General features: G+C 48.2%; 1 protein-coding gene across 1 annotated transcript; it reads left to right on the plus strand.

Annotated features, from left to right (window-relative positions):
• The first annotated feature begins 8,510 nt into the window (after positions 1–8,510).
• Positions 8,511–13,080, plus strand: LOC125535085 (exocyst complex component EXO70B1). The gene is made up of 2 exons (XM_048698142.2): positions 8,511–9,122; positions 11,697–13,080. Exons 1-2 carry the CDS (start codon positions 8,641–8,643, stop codon positions 12,778–12,780), a joined length of 1,566 nt encoding a protein of 521 aa, XP_048554099.1. The 5' UTR covers positions 8,511–8,640; the 3' UTR covers positions 12,781–13,080.
• The last annotated feature ends 1,857 nt before the right edge of the window (positions 13,081–14,937 follow it).

Raw genomic sequence — 14,937 nt, forward strand, 5'->3', positions numbered from 1 at the left:
GCCTCATGGGCAAGATGACTAAAACACCGTTCTCCGGTACTATGGAGAGAGCAACGGATTTGTTGGAAATCATACATACAGATGTATGTGGTCCGATGAATATTGAGGCTCGTGGCGGATATCATTATTTTCTCACCTTCACAGATGATTTAAGCAGATATGGTTATATCTACTTAATGAAACATAAGTCTGAAACATTTGAAAAGTTCAAAGCATTTCAGAGTGAAGTGGAAAATCATCATAACAAGAAAATAAAGTTTCTACGATCTGATCGTGGAGGAGAATATTTGAGTTACGAGTTTGGTGTACATTTGAAAAATTGTGGAATAGTTTCGCAACTCACGCCACCCAGAACACCACAGCGTAATGGTGTGTCCGAACGTCGTAATCGTACTTTACTAGATATGGTGCAATCTATGATGTCTCTTACTGATTTACCGCTATCGTTTTGGGGATACGCTCTAGAGACGGCGCATTCACGTTAAATAGGGCACCATCAAAATCCGTTGAGACGACGCCTTATGAACTGTGGTTTGGCAAGAAACCAAAGTTGTCCTTTCTGAAAGTTTGGGGCTGCGATGCTTATGTGAAAAAGCTTCAACCTGATAAGCTCGAACCCAAATCGAAGAAATGTGTCTTCATAGGATATCCAAAGGAAACTATTGGATACACCTTCTATCACAGATCCGAAGGCAAGACTTTTGCTGCTAAGTTCGGAAACTTTCTGGAGAAGGAGTTTCTCTCGAAAGAAGTGAGTGGGAGGAAAGTAGAACTTGACGAGGTAACTGTACCTGCTCCCTTACTGGAAAGTAGTTCATCACAGAAAACTGTTTCAGTGACACCTACACCAGTTAGTGAGGAAGCCAATGATAATGATCATGAAACTTCAGATCAAAATACTGCTGAATCTCGTAGATCAACCAGAGTAAGATCCGCACCAGAGTGGTACGGTAATCCTGTTCTGGAAGTCATGCTACTAGATCATGATGAACCTACGAACTATGAAGAAGCGATGGTGAGCCCAGATTCCGCAAAGTGGCTTGAAGCCATGAAATCTGAGATGGGATCCATGTATGAGAACAAAGTATGGACTTTGGTTGACTTGCCCGATGATCGGCAAGCAATTGAGAATAAATGGATCTTTAAGAAGAAGACTGACGCTGATGGTAATGTTACTGTCTACAAAGCTCGACTTGTCGCAAAAGGTTTTCGGCAAGTTCAAGGGATTGACTACGATGAGACCTTCTCACCCGTAGCAATGCTTAAGTCCGTCCGAATCATGTTAGCAATTGCCGCATTTTATGATTATGAAATTTGGCAGATGGATGTCAAAACTGCATTCCTGAATGGATTTCTGGAAGAAGAGTTGTATATGATGCAACCGGAAGGTTTTGTCGATCCAAAGGGAGCTAACAAAGTGTGCAAGCTCCAGCGATCCATTTATGGACTGGTGCAAGCCTCTCGGAGTTGGAATAAACGTTTTGATAGTGTGATCAAAGCATTTGGTTTTATACAGACTTTCGGAGAAGTCTGTATTTACAGGAAAGTGAGTGGGAGCTCTGTAGCATTTCTGATATTATATGTGGATGACATATTGCTGATTGGAAATGATATAGAATTTCTAGATAGCATAAAGGGATACTTGAATAAAAGTTTTTCGATGAAAGACCTCGGTGAAGCTGCTTACATATTAGGCATTAAGATCTATAGAGATAGATCAAGACGCTTAATTGGACTTTCACAAAGCACATACCTTGACAAAATTTTGAAGAAGTTCAAAATGGATCAAGCAAAAAAGGGTTCTTGCCTGTGTTACAAGGTGTGAAGTTGAGTAAGACTCAATGCCCGACCACTGCAGAAGATAGAGAGAATATGAAAGATGTTCCCTATGCATCAGCCATAGGATCTATCATGTATGCAATGCTGTGTACCAGACCCGATGTGTGCCTTGCTATAAGTTTACCAGGGAGGTACCAAAGTAATCCAGGAGTGGATCACTGGACAGCGGTCAAGAACATCCTGAAATACCTGAAAAGGACTAAGGATATGTTTCTCGTATATGGAGGTGACAAAGAGCTCACCGTAAAAGGTTACGTTGATGCAAGCTTTGACACTGATCCGGATGATTCTAAATCGCAAACCGGATACGTGTTTACATTAAACGGTGGAGCTGTCAGTTGGTGCAGTTCTAAACAAAGCCTCGTAGCGGGATCTACATGTGAAGCGGAGTACATAGCTGCTTCGGAAGCAGCGAATGAAGGAGTCTGGATGAAGGAGTTCATATCCGATCTAGGTGTCATACCTAATGCATCGGGTCCAATGAAAATCTTTTGTGACAATACTGGTGCAATTGCCTTGGCAAAGGAATCCAGATTTCACAAAAGGACCAAACACATCAAGAGACGCTTCAACTCCATCCGGGATCTAGTCCAGGTGGGAGACATAGAGATTTGCAAGATACATACGGATCTGAATGTTGCAGACCCGTTGACTAAGCCTCTTCCAAGAGCAAAACATGATCAGCACCAAGGCTCCATGGGTGTTAGAATCATTACAGTGTAATCTAGATTATTGACTCTAGTGGGAGACTGAAGGAAATATGCCCTAGAGGCAATAATTTATTTCCTTATAATCATGATAAATGTTTATTATTCATGCTAGAATTGTATTAACCGGAAACATAATACATGTGTGAATACATAGACAAACAAAGTGTCACTAGTATGCCTCTACTTGACTAGCTCGTTAATCAAAGATGGTTATGTTTCCTGACCATGAACAATGAGTTGTTATTTGATTAATGAGGTCACATCATTAGTTGAATGATCTGATTGACATGACCCATTTCATTAGCTTAGCACCCGATCGTTTAGTATGTTGCTATTGCTTTCTTCATGACTTATACATGTTCCTATGACTATGAGATTATGCAACTCCCGTTTGCTGGAGGAACACTTTGGGTGCTACCAAACGTCACAACGTAACTGGGTGATTATAAAGGAGCATTACAGGTGTCTCCAAAGGTAGATGTTGGGTTGGCGTATTTCGAGATTAGGATTTGTCACTCCGATTGTCGGAGAGGTATCTCTGGGCCCTCTCGGTAATACACATCACATAAGCCTTGCAAGCATTACAACTAATATGTTAGTTGTGAGATGATGTATTACGGAACGAGTAAAGAGACTTGCCGGTAACGAGATTGAACTAGGTATTGGATACCGACGATCGAATCTCGGGCAAGTAACATACCGATGACAAAGGGAACAACGTATGTTGTTATGCGGTCTGACCGATAAAGATCTTCGTAGAATATGTAGGAGCCAATATGGGCATCCAGGTCCCGCTATTGGTTATTGACCGGAGACGTGTCTCGGTCATGTCTACATTGTTCTCGAACCGTAGGGTCCGCACGCTTAACGTTACGATGACAGTTATTATGAGTTTATGCATTTTGATGTACCGAAGGTTGTTCGGAGTCCCGGATGTGATCACGGACATGACGAGGAGTCTCGAAATGGTCGAGACATAAAGATTGATATATTGGAAGCCTATGTTTGGACATCGGAAGTGTTCCGGGTGAAATCGGGATTTTACCGGAGTACCGGGAGGTTACCGGAACCCCCCGGGAATCATATGGGCCTTAGTGGAAAGGTGAAAGGGCTGCCCATAAGGGCTGCGCGCCTCCCCCCTCCCCTAGTCCTATTAGGACTAGGAGAGGTGGCCGGCCACCCCTCTCCCTCTTTTCCCCTTGGGAGTCCTATTTGGAATAGGATTGGGGGGGGGGGGAGTCCTACTCCCGGTAGGAGTAGGACTCCTCCTGCGCCTCCATAGAGCTGGCCGCACCTCTCCCCCTTGGCTCCTTTATATACGGAGGCAGGGGGCACCTCTAGACACACAAGTTGATCATTGAGATCGTTCCTTAGCCGTGTGCGGTGCCCCCTGCCACCATATTCCACCTCGATCATATCGTTGTAGTGCTTAGGCAAAGCCCTGTGTCGGTAGAACATCAAGATCGTCACCACGCCGTCGTGCTGACGGAACTCCTCCCTGAAGCTTTGCTGGATCGGAGCCCGGGGATCATCATCGAGCTGTACGTGTGCTAAGAACTCGGAGGTGCCGGAGTAACGGTGCTTGGATCGGTCGGATCGGGAAGAAGACGTACGACTACTTCCTCTAGTTGTGTCAACGCTTCCGTTGCAATCTACAAGGGTATGTAGATCAGACTCTCCCCCTCGTTGCTATGCATCACCATGATCTTGCGTGTGCGTAGGAAATTTTTTGAAATTACTACGTTCCCCAACACATACAACTACTCGCCGCCCGCCGCCTACGCGTCCACACCGACGCCCCATCTCCGACGTGGTTCGCTGCCCTTCTCGCACCTCGGCGACGCCGACGACACAGGAGCCGACATGGACGACATCATCGCGACAGGATCGACCGCGGCCGCCGCGTCTCTCGGGTTCGCCACCCAGGACGAGGTAGTGGATCTCAACGGCGACATGGAGGCCGAGATCGGCTACGTCTACGGCGAGGACACGCACGAAGCGCAGGAACCCGAGGAGGAGGAGGAGGACGAGGAGGAGGAGGAGGAGGAGCCGGCTCCTGTTCCGATAAAGGGGCGCCAGAAGAAGAAGAAGCGGGCGGCTAGGTCAGGCGAACCGCGCATCAAGTGGACGTCCAAGGAGGAGGAATGCCTCGCCGAAGCATGGAAAGTCGTCTGCCTCGACCCGACCACCGGCGCGAACCAGAGCTTGGAGACGTACTGGGACCGCATCAAGGCCGAGTTCGACGAGCGGAAGCTCGTCGACCCGTACTTCAAAGGCATCTACATGCAGCGCGGCTCCAAGGCGATGGCGAACCATTGGGGGCGTATCCAGTTGGCATGCAACAAATGGCATGGAATCGTCGAGGAGGTCGCGGCTCGCCCGGAGAGCGGCGCCAGCGTTGAGGATCAGGTACGCACGCCGTTCGCCCGCATATCTTCATCGGCTACGCCCTCCGCCCGCCAACTGTTTGTTCCTCCGCGCAGCTGCTGCGTATGTTCGCCATGTATCGGGGCGACAACCAAGACACCGACTTCAAGCACCTCCACGTCTACAAGCGCATTGACAAGTGCGAGAAGTGGGCGGAAGTCCGACGTGCCCTCGACAAGGCCAAAGGAGACATAGAAGCCGGACGCGAGTGAGGGGCGGCCGGACGGCCACAAATTGGCAAAGAAGGGGAAAAACGCCGACGCGGCAACCACGCGAGTGCAGGAGTCCATCGAGCATTGCCTCGCCGACGCCCAGGCCCGGCCGTCCTACGTGAAGAGAAGACCGAGGCGCGGTGGTCGTCGCTGATGAAGAACAGCGCCATCAAGCTCGACCTGCTCCGGACGAACGTCGCCGCGAAGAAGAGGAACACCGACATGGCTTTTCTGATGGGCGGGGCGGACATGCTCCTGAGCGACGACGAGGAGTTCAGGGCGTGGTACATGGCGGAGCGCGGCCTTATCCTGAATCAGATGCGGACGGCAACGCCGACGACGCCGACAACGCAAGCTCCCGCGCCCACGACCAAACGGACGCCAAGCCCGAACGACGCCTCTACGTCGCCGCCCAGCAGTGCCGAAGCCGCGCCGACACAGCACGGAAGCAGCTCCGACACCGCCGAGCCCGAGCACGCCGACTCCGCCAACGCCTGGAGCCGACCCCGCCGAGTGAATCATGCACGCGAACTTGCGGCGTGCGACGCTCTATTTTTTGTAACGCCAGACTACGTCCGATCGCCGGATTTGTGGCATCTTTTGAGGGTGGGAACGACCAAGTTTTAAATTTCCCGCATCCTGGGGCCGGCGCTTGGGGGCGTGACTGGGAGCTAGGTCGCCCCCAGAGGCCGAACTAGCGCCGGCACGCCCCCAAGCCGCTCTATTTAGGCGCCCTGAGGGGCCGAACGGCTGGAGATGCCCGAAGCAGGATTACAATCCAACCGGTGAACATTATCGAAAGTAGAAGGCGTGTATAGTTCAGGTGAAGACATCTTTTTCTCGTCTCACTCAACATAGGCTCTATTTGTTTGAGCTTTTGCTTTTGCTTTTGCCGTTTTTTTCACTTTGGTAAAAAGGCAAAAAAAAAGCTTCTAAATAGGTGCCTTTTTATTCTGGCTATGCCTTATACCATTATATAACAATATTGATTCATAAGACAAAAACCGAAGTAAAAAGCCCCTATTTAGAAGTTTTTGTGGTCTTTTTTATCAAAGTGAAAAGGCTGTGAAAGAAGAAGTAAAAGTCCAAACAAACATGGCCATAGCACAACGGTGAACCGGAATATTTTGTTGGCAAAGTTGCTTACGCTAAATCAAACAAAGCATGAGAACGGCGGAGCATGGTTTGCACAACACAATTCAGACGGTTCCATATTTGCCTTGCCAAAGACCGGCAAGAACACCAAGCCATCTGCTCCCCAGCACCGTTGGTTAGAGCATCACCGAGATGGAGGAAAAACATAGGCAAATTTATTCGGACGCGACGTCATCCCCTCCATTGATGCAACGCCTCTGAAAGAAACTAGCCTACCCTATCGCCTTGTCGGAGAGAAGTGCCAGGGTCCTCGTCCAATCCCACCACCGAAGCGGCGGACAGGAGGGACGAGGACCCTCAGCAACAACGGCAGAGAGAGAGGCAGGCAAAAAAATCGCCTCGGAATCGCCTTGGAGCGGTTTCTGATGGTAGTTAGCGAGACGTGCGCTGGAGGATGCGAACTTGGTGAGGAGGCAGCAAAGGCAGTGGTTTCTTGTTGAAGGTCTTTTGATCCAGTTAGATTTGTGTCTAGTGGTCGGCGCTTGGCACTCTTTTGGGTGACATTGGCATCATTCGTTGTAGTTGTGTTTGGTGTCTTGCAGTGGGATACGTGAATGGCGGCAGACGGCGACGTTCCGCTTCTTCAACCGTGTTGGATGAAGTTGATGGCGCTGAGATCTAATGGACACGGGGAAGAACCCCAGCCAACATGCCACAAAGCCTCGGTCTCGTCGATTGCGGCGGTCCGGTTCATCGGCTCGAAAAGCATTCTTATATGTAAGACACCTATGCATGCCTCATGTGGTAACCACATATTTACTCTCTGTAATAAGTTTGTGTACTAACGGAATATATATGATTATTTAAAAAAAATTGCACTGCCACGTGGCAGGCTTCGTGGCCGGTCTCATTAGGTTTTTTGTTTGTTTTGTCGACGAGATCTTTGCAAGATTCTTTTACGACGCCACGTGCGTTGCGCTGATAGGCAGCAACGATTTTTTTTGGTTGACAACTTGACAGGCAGTCAAAGTAAACCTGATATGTAGTGTAGTGGACCGCTTGCGTGTGTAGGAAGAAGAAAAGCAACAAAGGGCCGTCGAGTGGGAAGTGCTCGTGGGGATTTTGCGAGCGGCGAGTGGAGGGGGCGGAGAAAGTAGGATTTTGATAAACGCTTCGTCAGTTTTCCTCTCGTCCCTGGCGGCTGCAACCCTAGCCGCCGCCAGGGCCAATCTCCCAACGCCGTTCTTCAACGGCTCCCCTCCGCCGGCGACCTCGGTCGTCGGTGGTGAGGGGGGCTGCCGGATCCACGCGTGTGAATCGATTTTTCTCCTTTATAGTTTAGGTTTTTAGGTTGTTCATCGTCTTTGCTTCGGTGATGGTGATGGCGGCACTGAATAATGAATCTTCGGATCCTTCCCTGACGAGGCCATCGGTCGTATGGTTGGGGATGGATTTGGAAACCAGTCTGTTCAAGCAAGGATGGTGTGGTGGCGGCGGCATCCTTGTGGTGGACCTGTGTCCTCGGGCTCCACCGTTGCGACGACATTTGCTCCAGCATCGACGCGGAGCTTGGGAGGTAGTCCAGGAGCGGATGCAGATTGTGGTCTGCATTGACGACATCTGGAAGACGGAATATCTACTGGGTTTGTGGTTTGTGGATGGAAGGTATGGTTTCCTCCTTCGGCGTCTTAGTCGTGGTGGAGTGCCAGATCTGGAGGTCTGATTCGTTCAACGGCAAGGGCTTCACTTTTGGTGAGCCACTTTGGAGGTCCGCAAAGCTGCATATCAGCGATGGAGTCGCGTCGAGCTCGGGTGAGGTGGTGATTCGTCATTCTTTTTTCGGTGGCTGCTGTGGTGGTGCCGGAAGCAGTTGACGAGCGTTGGTGTCAAGCTCAGAGATGTTCTACTATCTTTTTAGTATTGTCATGTCGGTCTTTACGTGATTTATATTTTGTTCTTTATGATATGAATGAGACATGTATTATCGTGAAAAAAAAAAACAAAGGGCCGTCGAAAGCGGGCGCTGTGGCCATCCGAACCGCAGGTGTGAAGTGAAAACGCACGGCACTACAAAGTTGGAGCACATGGTGCAGACGAGGTAGGGCGAGGGGAGGGGAGGAGGATATGATTTCCGCCGTGGTGGACTCAGCTTCTAGTAGACCCACCGGGGGATAATCCCATTTCGATTTTAATATTACTACTAGGAAACGGCTGCAGCGACTCGGCCCCACCACCACGGCGGAAAACCCCCGTTCTATACTCGCCTGCTCCTCCCGTTCCCCTCCAAAACCCAAAGAGAGCCCTCCCCCTCGCCCCCCACCCATCCATCGGCGGAGGCGGAGGCGGAGGCGGGCGGCATGGCGGTCTACGTTCCTGCCGCCGAGACCCCTGCGCTGGAGCTGGGCCCTCTCCACAGCTCGGTCTGCCTCGCCCCCGCGCTGCCCGCCGCCTCGCTGGAAGTTCCCGGCATGGTGCGGGCCGACGCCAGGCGGCCGTCGGAGGGCCCCGATCAGATCCCGGGCAATCCACCCCGCCGCATTGCGCGCCTCGTCCATCTGGATCCCGCGCAGCTCGCCGCGGTGACCGCGGCCCTTGGGCTCCACATCGCCGGCGGCGCAAGCCCGATCCCCTCTCTCGTGCAGCGCAGAGACGACGCCTCCGACTCCGACTCCGGCTCCGGCTCCGGCTCGAGCGGCGACGACGACGAGACCGGCCATCCTAATGACCGGCACCTCTGCTACCCACTCATCCGGTTGCTGGAAACAGGGGACGCCCGCATCTTCTTCCCCGGCTCGGTTCCAGACCTTCCCGGTGCTCCGCAAGGCGGCGGCCTGCACAGGTATATACCATAAGCGCCGACCATCGCCACCCCTTCGTCCTGAATGTCTGATTTGATTCCGCGCAATTTCTCCACCAAGTCCAACCTCACTGCTCCAATCATTTTTTTTTCTGGGCATTTGATTTGATTCCGTACGCTACGCACTCATCGTCAATCAATCCCATTTGGTAATGGTCAGATCGTGTCCGTCGTGCGATTGCGGTCCTTAGTTCGAGCAGTAGCGCTTTTGGGTTCCAACGTCAGCATTCATGGATGCTACTTCTGACGCGGTGGTGGAGTAGTTTTCAATGTCTTTCCTTTTCCATAAACAGGTTTCCTTTCTATATTTCTGATGTGTCCTTTTTGTTTGTGTTTTTTGGTCCGTGTCTGGTGTTTTTCTGTGTCCAAGACGAGCGGGGCAGGGAGCTTGCTAGTTGCTCTTAACTGATTATAGTCAATTGATTGGTACTAGTACACAAGTGCCTCAATCTATTCAACCAGGGACAGTCTTTGGAATAATAAATTACACTTGCCCAGTAATCATGCGGTTTCTTCCACCCCAAATGTTGCATCCACACATGTCCTGCAAATGATGATGTTCAAAGCAGGGTGCTTGCTTGGGGGACACAGCGGGCCATCAGCCATAACCTTATTTCGATTGATCCAGCCGTAACCCATCTTGCTTTCTGCTATCAACTATGCAAAGCAAATGGATATTTGAATGCATTTGTTTCCTGTCGATGCTTTCCAAACAATGTCAGAGTTTTACTTGGCAAACTACCCTCCGTGCATGTAGATTACATGTTTAGCGCCTTGGTACATCAGGGTTTGAGGCAATCTGAAGCCAGAGGGACACTAACCCTTCTGATCACAGTGTAGAGTTATTTTTTCTTAAGACTCTAAGCAAATTCCATTGCCTACCTCTTTGCATACTTTCCTGTTATACGTCGGTTATGCTTGATCAAATTTGGGGCTAAATCTTACGGTGCTTGGCCATGAAGCCATCTAGAATGCCAAGAACATAAAGACACTTCATACCACACTCTGATCTGTAACACCACATTCAGAATGGCTTTCACACCGTGATTTTTGTCTCCTGGGTCCTTTGGAAAGAAAGGAACAAACACATGTTCAATAGCTAAAGGAGAATGACCCAGGATGTTATCTTTGCCATCTCTGAAGAAAGGGTGCCGTGGAGGACGCGAAGAGTCATGGAGTACTATAGAATGCTTGGCCGTGCGACCATCCTGTGCTTATTTGCTTAATGTATCTTTTCTTATAGGGTGATTGCCTGTTGCTGCTCTTCAGTGTATAGTTCTAGCTGTTTGTCTCTTGCTGTTGTATTGAATCTTTATGTTGTTGCTTGATACAAATATGGGCAGTCCCCCTGCCTGTTCTCTGCAAACAAAATTTTTTTGGCTCTATGTTGAGGCTGCAAATAAGACTTTCTCACTCTCGTCACAGTTCACAAGTTACCTGTGTACCTACCCAGAGCTTTTGCTTTTTATTTCTGTACACAAAGTTCTCTTCGTATAGAAAAATGTATTTCTTGAGGGTAAACTACCTACTGAATATTTCCTAAAGAAAATTTTCCTAGTGGATCCCCTGTCTAATGCAAACCACCAAGCTTTCTTGCTGATAATCTTATCGTGTGTACACCAACTCTTTGTTTCAACTGTTCTGGAGATTTTGAATCTCTACTATTATGGCATACACATAATACAATTCTGTATAACAAGTATTTGAGGGTGAAAAATATTCACGGGTGAATGTGGGACCAAAAACAGCCCACCTGAACTCATCATTCCATTAGAAGACAGATAACAATTTACCGGGGGGGTGGGTGGGTGGGGGGGGGGGGTTCCTAGTTGGTTCACTACCAATTTGTACATTCATAGCGAAATCTTACAGCAAGGGAAATGTCGTTTGTTTTTTTGCACAATTTCTAGTTCAGTATGACTAGCATGTTAGGTGGTTTAAATCAGTGCAAGTGGTCCATAATATTTACATTGGTTTCCTAGTAAGTCAAAATTAGCAGATACGCAGAGAAGAAGAATACGTAGCAAAACAATGTTGGTTCAAGCCTTTCGGTAGGTGATAATACTTCCATTCTCAACATCAGTCATCACTACTAAATAAATAAAAAGGAAAAGATGCATATACATCACACTGATGCCTTGTAGAACATTGCAGACAGCCAGGGGGCTCATCACTGTCAGGTTATTGAAGCCACATGTCATTAAAAAGCGTAGCAGTTATACAAATTGACCCGTTTCAAACCAAAAGACTGAGTTGTAATTTTTAAGCAAGGTCCTGCTTTAAACCAGGTACATTATGAAAACATATATTTAAAAATTGCAGCTGAAGCTAATAAATCCTGTTCTGTTTGTCTTTACATTATGAGGTTTCTTTTTGGTATACATTATGCAATGCATAGTTGAATTGATGTTCGTGGTGAGGACAATAGTGTCTTCGATGCTTTATGATTTATAGAAACTTCCAGAAACCTTGTATTTATGCACTTTTTTTTTTGCGGGTGGTGTATTTATGCACTTTGAACTACATTCTGAAGTTTTAATCTTGACCATATTACAGGATATCCGATGCATATGGCAATCCATATATCCTCAAGGCAGGCACAGAAACCTTTGCAGGTCCTTGTGAGCTGACCAATGAAACGACAAGGACTTGGGTCATCAGGCTCAAAATCACTACCAAACTCGTTTGTTTAAGTAAGCAACAATTGCATGAGCAGAATTGGGAATTGTCTGAAGAATGCTTTGCAGAGGTAGCTGGGCAATCCTTAGAGAAGCTCCTTGAAGTTGCATGTTCCTTCAGTGATGCCAATTGGTCTGATGTCCATATTTCACAACAGCTGTCTGTTTTTGACGCACTTGTTGATGTCCTATTCAATATACAAGACCTACGCTTCAGCAGATCTGGTGAGGTTGCTGGTATTATTAATAAGATGGTGAATGCTTTCAGAGGAGTGATCGATGGGACTTCAAATGACATCCGTGGCAGCAAAGAATCCACCATCCACCCAGCAACTTTCGTTCTCATACAAGTCCTGGAATTCTTCTGTCGTAACAGAGATATGGTGCAGTCAATACTTGAATCTGGAGATTACAACACTGGCCCATGCTCTGACATGTTTTCTTGTTTGGCATCCAAGCTCAAGGAATGTGCAGAAACAGTTTTCCAACAAAAGGGACAAATGTACATATTTGTGTTAAATAACATGTATTATGTTCTGCAAAAGAACCGCCATTCAGGATTACTCCCTCCGAATGTAGCAGCTACTTTGGTTTCAGTGATTGACCAATACGTGGTGAGCTACCTTGATGAGTACTGGTTTCCACCTATGCTGTTGTATCTGGAAGGGGATTCTCTGAAGAAGCCACGTCGTTCATCCCTGGATAATTTTATTGGAGAATTCTTCAGAACATGTAATGGCCAGATGACTTGGAAAGTTCAAACCGAGCTTAAAAACATACTACGAGAAGAGATAGTGAATTTTATCGTTCCAAAATACGTAAACTTCTCAGAGGTGCTGCAGGCAAATCCAAGGCGGTGCTGGTCGTCTTGGTTAAAGGGGATGTGGCGAACAAGATCTGAGAAGCTGGAGTGTACTGGTGCGGATTTGGCAAAGGTGATTGGAAGATTGTTCGAGAGATAACAGGCGGCAGGTAACACAGAAGAGAGGGCACACCAGGCTTATATGGGCGGGTGCATTTATCCTATATTAGCATTTAGAATGCATTTTGTTGTGATGTCTCCATATATGCGACATTTTCTGGTACGAGCCTGGTTGCTGTATTAGCAAGATTTAGCGCTGGAAGTTCCGGATAGAATTTAGTGTATGCTGCACATTACCTGCAGTTTTGTTTCTGTCCTATATATAGTTTTTTTTGTTACGTGTATGTAATATGTAGAGGAACTTCCAGTTTTGTTTGTGTAAAATGTATAGATTTTTGTCTCTCTCTATCTCTCGAACACGCACGTGCTGCTAATGTTGGATATAGATAGCATGTTAGAAATGGTAAAAAATAATGTTGCGGGAAGATATCTGACCTGGCTGGCCATTGTAGACTAGCTATTTTATACTGGACCTGTTTGTTGTGGTGAATGAGCGGCATTGTACAATTGCTGATTCCTGTGGTGGAAGTGGAACTAATTTGAAATTCAATTTTTCGTAGATGTGTACATGTCGCAGGCTTTGTATGGTAGATGATGGAGCAAACCAGTTCAGTTAATTGGTGCTATATATAGCTTTGACTCGGGGAGAGAGAGATGGTTGAGAGTTCAAATTACAACACACTATGAAATTCAGAAACGCCCGGGCTTAGCAACAAAAGAAAACTCCACACCAGCTGGCCACCCGGCCCACTCACGGCCACGCGACTCATGCATCTGCTGCTCTGTGAAGTGATAGAACCAGTTGCTCTATGAAGACAAGGATTCGGTAGACCAGTTCCACTTATTGTGATAACTGTATGTCTGGTTAGGGAGGCTGTGATTGAACTCAGAAGACCAGATCTTCACCCTATTTCCCTTGAGCTAAAGACACTTAGTCCTCGCCCAGTCACTCTGGTAAGTCTTCAAGGTAGACTTTCAAACCTTTACAGACTTCGTTCACCGGCGACCCACAATGACTCTTGGATCTTCAGAACGCGCCGACAATGACTCTTGGATCCTCAGAACGCGCCGCCTAACCGGCTGGAGGATACACTGTCCTCAAGTGTAAAAAGTCTTCAGATCACACAGATAGAAAGACTTCAGTGATGCCAAACACACTTTGGGCTCTATGTGTTTTGGGCTTTGTCCTAGCAAGGTTTCTCTCTCAAAGGCTTCAGAAGTGGGTTGCTCTCGAAATCTTTTGGTCCGCCCCGTGAGTGGCGGTAGGTCTCTGTCTGTGGCGACCGCTTAGGCGAATCCCAGGCGATCCCCTTCCGGCGTCTGGTGGGTGCGCCACCGTCCCCGTTGGCCTTGTCCCCGGGCCTCTTCCCCGTCCGGTGGGAATCCTTCCCTTCCCTCCCCCCCGCCCATCCACCACAAGGCCTTTGGCGCGTTGCTAGGGCGCGCCGTCGTACACCACCTGTAACCCTAGCTTTTCTCTGTCCTCTGTGCTTTGGGGGATTCCTGGTCTGGGTGAGGATGGATCGTGTCGAGGGTCTGATGAGGAATCTAAAGTTGTCTGATCTGGAGAGCAAGGGGCGGAAGATAGCCTGGAGTGGAGGAGGAAAAGGGGGGATCGTGGAATCGCAAGCTCTCGCGAAACTGATGTCGGACAAACCAGCATTTGCGGATGGGGTGGCGAATGCGCTGGGGAAGGTCCTGTGTCCCTTGAGGGGACTAAGGTGCAAAGATCTGGGCGACAACATTTTTATGCTTACTTTCCATCAGCAGTCAGGAAAAAGGAAAGCCCTCGATGACGGACCCTGGATGTTTGGGAAGTCTCTGTTGGTGATGGAGGATTTTGATCCAAGCAAGGGTATCAAGGACTACAAGTTCACAACGATCCCGATATGGGTCAGAGTGTTTGATTTGCCACTGGGAATGATGTGTCGTGAGGCGGGCCTTGCAATTGGGGAAATAATAGGAGAAGCCCTGGAAGTAGATGTCGGTGCGGACGGTATGGCGGTGGGAAAATACTTGAGGATCAAGGTCCGTATGGATATTACAAAGCCCATCATGAGGGGTTTCGTGCTAGATGCTGATGATGAGAAGGAAACAGAGGAGAAGAACTTAACAGAAGAAGAAAGGAGAAAGAGGGAGCAAGAAAATTGGCGTCGGTTCGAATATGAGTTCTTGCCCGATTTCTGCTACATCTGTG

Source organism: Triticum urartu, chromosome 2A, assembly GCF_056163025.1.
Source record: "Triticum urartu cultivar PI428250 chromosome 2A, HENAU_Tu73, whole genome shotgun sequence".
NCBI classification, from domain to species: Eukaryota; Viridiplantae; Streptophyta; class Magnoliopsida; order Poales; family Poaceae; genus Triticum; species Triticum urartu.